Below are 6,496 nucleotides of genomic sequence, written 5' to 3'. Positions count from 1 at the left end.
TATATATATATATATATATATATATACGTATATATATATATATATATATGTACGTATATAGACCACTGAATATGCATATATACATTCAATACATATACATGCATACAATATATATACACATATATATATATATATACATATATATATACATATATATATATGTATATATGCCTGCATATGTATTAAACACCTGCTTAGAAGCCCCCTCCTTCTACATTCGCGTGGGGTCTCCCCCTTTCTCTTTTTTGTTTGTTTGTCTCTAAATACTTAGCGCTGCTCTGCTGTACAAATACAGCGGGAGAGGGCATCAACACCTCTCTCTGTTTACTGAGGCCTGAAGGCCTGCAGTAACTGTCTCTCTGTCTCCGTCTCTGTCTCTCTGTCTCTCTCTATCTCTCCACCTCAGGGCAGCTGTAGCTTTAGCTGCTAAGCAGATCTGTAACGAATAGAGATAGAGACAGGCAGGCGCAGCCAACCAGCTAGCTGCTACCTGTTTAAGCAGCTAGCTGGCTAGCTGCCTAACCCCCTAGCTAGCTAGCTAGCTAGCTAGATGGGGAGGCGAGTAGACAGCCCGCAGTTTGCAGGTTCGGAGACACGGGAGAAGAACGAAACATGAACAACAAAAATAACTCTGAACTACCCCACCAGCTAGCTGCATGGCTAGCTAGCTAGCTAGCTAGCTAGCTAGCTAGCTAGCTAGCTAGCTAGCTGGCTAGCTGCCTAGCGAGGCAGCTGGCTATCTGTATGCCTTGCTGCCTAGGCTAGCTGGCTGGTGAGCTAGCTAGCTAGCTAGCTAGCTAAACGGTATTCTCTGGCCATTTAGAGCTCCTTCAGTACCCGCACCAGCGCCCCTCGGCTTCCCCCCTCCAACCCCACACTCGCAACGGGGCCCCAGTGCCTCAGGGGCCCCTTAGGGCCCCCAGCCCTAAGTGGCCCCCTAGGAGCCCTAAGGGGGCCCCCAAGGGGCCCCCAGGGCCCCCCAACTCCAAAGGGTCCCTGGGGACGTCGGGGGCCCCCAGGGGCCCCTACCTTTTTTTATAATATGGAGGGGCCAACCCCCCTATGGGCCCATTAATGCAGCAGAGGCCCCCAAGGAGATGAGGGCCTCTGAGGGCCCTTGAAGGCCCTTAGCCAGCAGAAGGTAGCAGGGGCCCCTACAGTGTAGCAGACGAGACCAGGGGCCCCCAAAAGTGTAGCAAACGGAGACAATAGGGGCCTCCTTAGTGCTGCAGAAGAGACAACTAATTGCTTCTCTTGCTGCTGTAAAAAGATGCTTAATTGCTGCTCTTGCTGCTGCAAGGAGACAGCTAATTGCTGCTCTTGCTGCTGCAAGGAGACAGATAATTGCTGCTCTTGCTGCTGCAAGGTGGCAGCTACATGCTGCTGAAAGAAGACAGCCATTTGCTGCTCTTGCTGCTGTAAAGAGACACTTAATTGCTGCTCTTGCTCGACAGCTCCTCAAGGCAGCTGAGGGTCACCGACTTGGGGCGCTCAATGGGGAGGCCCAGGGCCCGGGCCCACACTGCAGCGTACATACACCGCAGGAGACACCCACACTGTTGCTGCTGCTGATGCTGCTTCTGCTGCTGCTGCAGCGCAGCAGAAGGCTGCTGCTGCTGCAGCGCAGCAGCAGGGAGCAACACACACCCGCAGCGACGAACAAGAAAACGCCAAGGCAGCAAATACACCACCAGCAGCAAAACAGCAGCAGCAATAAAGCAGCAATGCAGTACAGCCAGCACCAGCAAAGCAGCAGCAGCAAAACAGCAGCAACAAAGCGCAGCAGCACCAAAACCAGCAGCAAAACAGCAACAGCAAAGCAACTGCAGCACAGCAAGCAGCAACAAACCAGCAGCAACAAAGCAAGCAGCAACAAACCAGCAGCAGCAAAACAGCAGCAGCAAAACAGCAGCAGCAGCAGCAGCAGCAGCAGCAGCCGCAGCAGCACGAACCAAACTGCGAAGCAATCCCTAGAGACCTGGAGACCCCAAAGAGCACTGTATAAAATTTTTCTTGCTGCAGCCCCAATGCCTGCAGCAGCACGCCTGAGTGGCAGTCGACGTTAGGATAAGGGCTAGAGACCTTTCCTAAGAAGAGAGACACAAAAGAAACAGCAGCAGCAGCAGCAGCAGCAAGCAAATACATATTAAGAGACAGCAGCAGATCCATGCATGCAGAGGAGACACACAGAGAAAACAGAGACACTTCACGATAATACTAACAGCAAAAACAGCTGCAGCAACAGAAGCAGCAGCAACAGCAGCAAAAAAGAAATAAAGAGACAGAGAGCAGACAAAAGGAGCACCAGCAGCAGCAACAACAGCAACAGCAGCAACAACAGCAGCAGCAGCAACAGCAGCAACAACAGCAGCAGCAACAACAGCAGCAACAACAGCAGCAGCAGCAACAACAACAGCAGCAGCAACAGCAGCAGCAAGCGCTACAAACCGGCAAGGATCTGAGGGACAACTTCGCGGACGACTTCGAGCAGCCTGAGGCGCAGCAGCAAACCTCTGGGCATCTCTGCATGCAATCAACAGCTAGCTAGCTAGCTAGCTAGCTAGCTAGCTAGCCAGGTAGCTAGATGGGTAGCTAGCTAGCTAGGTAGCTAGACAGGTAGCTCGGTAGAAGGAAGAGGGGCCTAGCCAGCGTGCAGCAGCAGCAGCAACAGCAGCAGAAGCAGAAGCAGCAGCAGCAACAACAGCAGCAGATTAACATCGCTGAGCTAGCAGAGACAGCTCTGTAAGACACGCACTGAAACAGAGGGTCCTCTGGTATATGCCTTAGAGCAAACTCGCGCTGCATCGTAAACCTGCAGCAGCAGCAACAGCAGCAGCAGCAATAGCAGCAGCATTAGCAGCTGCTGCCATCAGCGCAAGCAACACGAGGAGACGGTGCAGCAGCAGCAGCAGCAGCAGCAGCAGCAGTTCCAACAGCAGTTGCAGCACTCTTCGATGCATCAGCAGCATACAAAAACAGCAGCAGCTGCTGCAGTACACGCACAAGCAGCAGCATCAGCAGCAAAAGCGCCAGCATCATCATCATCATCAGCAGCAGCAGCAGCAACAGCAGCAGCAAACCTGGGGTCGGTGACTCTGAGTACTGCATGGCCAAAGCCGGGGATAACACCGCCTGCCTTCAGCGTTGCCTGCAGCAGCAGCAGCAGCAGCAGCAGCAACAGAGACAAAAGCAGCAGCAGAAGGGGGTGCATCTCTAAGCCATTCAGACGTACGTACACCCCGAGGAGACACACGGCACTACAGACAAACTAACATCACTAGCAGCAGCAGCAGCACAAGAAGCAGCTGCAGCAGCGAGACAATAAGCAGCAGCAGCAGCAAGACAAGAAGCAGCAGTAGCAAGGACACGAGAGAGAGCAGCAACAGTAGCACAACAAACGGTAGCAGCAAAAGAAGCAGCAACAGCTAGAGCAGCAGCAGGACAAGCCGAAGCAGCAGAAGGACAAGGCGCAGCAGCAGGCCAAGAAGCAGCAGGAGCAGCAGCAGCAGCAGAGACAAAAGCAGCAGCAGGCCAAGCAGCAGCAGCGACAGGACACGAAGCAGCAGCAACGGCAGGACGAGAAGCAGCAGCAGCAGCAGCAGCAGCAGGAAGGGTTTGATAAGAGCGTACGAGAGCAATGTCTCGAATGTTGTCTTTTGTAGGCGGAGACCCCCGCAGCTGCTGCTGCGCCGAGCGCAGCCACGCCAAACACTTCTGATTCGCTAGCCCATGCAAAGGCCCTGAAGCAGCAGCAGCAGCAGCAGCAGCAGCAGCAGCAGCAACAGCAATAGCAGCAGCAAGCGGAGGTGCAGCAGCAGCCGCAGCTCTTCAGCCGCGTAAAGACGGTCTCCAGGGCCAACCCAGGAGACCCTTCCTGCAGTTACGAGGGCTTAGGGTTTAGGGTTTAGGGTTTATTAAGGGTTTAGGGTTTAGGGTTTACCGCCGAGGCCAGCCATGCCAGCAGCAAAAGCAGCAAAGGGATCTGCAAGAGAAGAGCCGACGAGATGCGCAGCATGAGCAGAGACATTACCACCTAAAACATACACAAGACAACCACAACAAACTGCTGCTGCTGCTGCTGCTGCTGCTGCTGCTGCTGCTGCTGCTGCTGTTGCTCCTGCTCCTGCTGGTGCTGCTGATGCTGCTGCCGGTGCTGGTGTTTGTGATGCTGCTACTGCTGATTGTGCTGCTTGTGGTGTTGCTGATGTTGCTGCTGCTGCTGCTGAAGCAGCTCCTGCTGCTGGTGCTGCTGGTGCTGGTGCTGCTGCTGCTGCTGCTGTTGCTGGTGCTGCTGTTGTGTGGGGTGTCTCTAAAGTGCAGAAGAGACAGAAAGGCAGCAGGTGGAGCAGCAGCTGCTGCAGCAGAGAGACACACCCTCATGATCTGCATGCAGCAGCAAATAGAGACGCAGCAGCTCTTCTTGCTGCTGTCCTTTAAAACCCAATAGACGAGAAAAGTTTGTAGCCTGGAGAGACAGAAAGAGAGCAGCAAAAGGAGACACAATATATAATTATAATATAATAAAATAACAGCAATAATATATATTATTATTTATGTTATTATTATTAATATATATTATTATATATAACTACAATAATAATATATATTACTGTTATTATTATAATACTCAAGAATAAAATAAAAGGAGAAGGACAATGCAAACAAAGAGAGACACAAAAGGAGACAGAGCAGCAAAAATAAACAGAAAAACAAAACAAACGCAAAAACAAAACAGATAAATAATTAAAATATAAACGACGAAGAGACAGAGAAGGAGAGACAGAGAGAGACAGAGGATGAGGCCCTGCTGCGCTGCTGCTGCTTTAAACAGAGACAGACACATTAACGCAAAGCAAACAAACAAACAAACAAACAAAGAAGGAGACAGCAGGAACGGGAGACAGCAGCAAAAGGAGACAGCAGCAACAGCAGCAGCAACAGGAGACAGCAGCAACAGACAGAAATAAGACAAAACACTAGAAAACAGAAACACACAAGCCGACAGCCAGCAGCAACAGCAACAGCAGCAGCAGCAACAGCAGCAGCACCACCACCATCTGCAGCAGCAGCAGCAGCAGCAGCAGCAGCAGCAGCAGGAAGACGCACGAAGTCCAGGTCAGGGTCGGGAGCGGGCATCTCCCCCTCTCCAAATTTGTTGCGGTATATATGTGCAGCAGCAACAGCAGCACGCGCAACCTACAGACACAAACAAGCAGCAGCAACACAAAGCAACAACTCCCTGGTGTATATGTAGCAGCAGCACCAGCAACAGCAGCAGCTGTTGCTGCTGCTGGTAATGCTGCTGTTGGTGGGGATGATGCTGATGCTGACGGTAATGCTGCCGCTGGTGCTGCTTCTGCTGCTGCTGACGATCATGCTGCTGCTGCTGCTGCTGCTGCTGCTGGTGATGCTGCTGCTTCCGCCGCTGTCCCCCCGCAGCACCAGCAACCAGCAGTGCGCAATACACCAGCATCAATAATAACAACAGCAGCAGCAGCAGGAACAACTGTTGCAGCAGCAGCAACAGCAGAAACCAGAGCAACAACATCAGCAGCAGCACAAACAGCACCACCTACAGTAGCAGCAACTACAGCAGCCGCAGCACCACCAACATCCCCACCAGCAACACCAGCAGCAGCAACAGCTACAGCAGCAGCAGCAATAAGTGCAACAGCAGCGACAGCAGCAGCAACAGCAACAGCAGCGACAGCAGAATCATCAACAACAGCAACAGCAACAGCAGCAACAGCAGCTGCAGCGACAGCAGCAGCAGCAGCAGCAGCAGCAGCAGCAGGCGCTCACGAGAGCAAGAGCATCGACGAGTGCGGGGCGCCAAATATCTTTTTTACTAATTACACCTTCCTCCGTCGCAACACGAAAAAAAGAATAATCAGAAAGTGCTGCTGCAGCAGCAGCAAAAGCAGCCATAGGGTGGCCGTCTGCAGGAAGCACCTGCAGCAGCGCTGGCAGCGCAGCAGGCACCCTTATAAACCTCTCTTGTGTGAAGCCCTCCGCAGCTGCTGCTGCTCCTGCTCCTGCTCCTGCTGCAGCAGACCCCTCAGAAGCAGCAGATATCATCATCTCGTAGAGACAACGCTGCATCAGAGACACCTCGGAAGCCGTCGGCACCTTTGCTGCACCCCACATCAGCAGAAGCAGAAGCAGCAGCAGCAGCAGCAGCAGCAGCAGCTGTCGATGATAGCATCACTGGATGGGGGAGGGAGAGGTTTCTGTTGCTGTTGAGCCCTAAACCCTAAACCCTAAACCCTAAACCCTAGAACATCAGGCTTAGGAAGGTACAGGAGTACGAGGCTGCTGCAGCAGTGCTGCTGGAGCTATGCTGCTGTTTTGCTGCTGCATGCATTATGGTGCTGGGGTGTATACTATACGGTGTTGCGGTGCTGCAGCACTTTTGTTGCTGCGCAGCAGCAGCAGCAGCAGCAGCAGCAGCAGCAGCAGCAGCAACAGCAGCAGCAGCAGCAGCAGGAGGGGGCCT

General features: G+C 52.7%; 1 protein-coding gene across 1 annotated transcript in view; it reads right to left on the bottom strand.

Annotated features, from left to right (window-relative positions):
• Positions 1–1,430: 1,430 nt before the first annotated feature.
• Positions 1,431–6,496, bottom strand: part of EAH_00039650 (citrate synthase, putative) — a gene marked incomplete at both ends in the record, with an annotated part of 6,048 nt that continues 982 nt past the window's right edge. Inside the window, 10 exons of the mRNA XM_013395332.1 lie at positions 1,431–1,522; positions 1,953–2,087; positions 2,449–2,492; positions 2,756–2,812; positions 3,081–3,148; positions 3,631–3,740; positions 3,941–4,033; positions 4,375–4,465; positions 5,107–5,196; positions 5,803–6,134. Coding sequence (XP_013250786.1) covers positions 1,431–1,522; positions 1,953–2,087; positions 2,449–2,492; positions 2,756–2,812; positions 3,081–3,148; positions 3,631–3,740; positions 3,941–4,033; positions 4,375–4,465; positions 5,107–5,196; positions 5,803–6,134 — 1,112 coding nt within the window. The remainder of the gene's footprint in view (positions 1,523–1,952; positions 2,088–2,448; positions 2,493–2,755; positions 2,813–3,080; positions 3,149–3,630; positions 3,741–3,940; positions 4,034–4,374; positions 4,466–5,106; positions 5,197–5,802; positions 6,135–6,496) is intronic.

The sequence above is a fragment of the Eimeria acervulina genome, genomic scaffold (assembly GCF_000499425.1).
Source record: "Eimeria acervulina Houghton genomic scaffold, Eah_scaff469, whole genome shotgun sequence".
Classification (NCBI taxonomy): Eukaryota; Apicomplexa; class Conoidasida; order Eucoccidiorida; family Eimeriidae; genus Eimeria; species Eimeria acervulina.
Note: the sequence above shows the minus strand (reverse complement) of the source record. Positions and strands in the feature narration are given on the sequence as shown.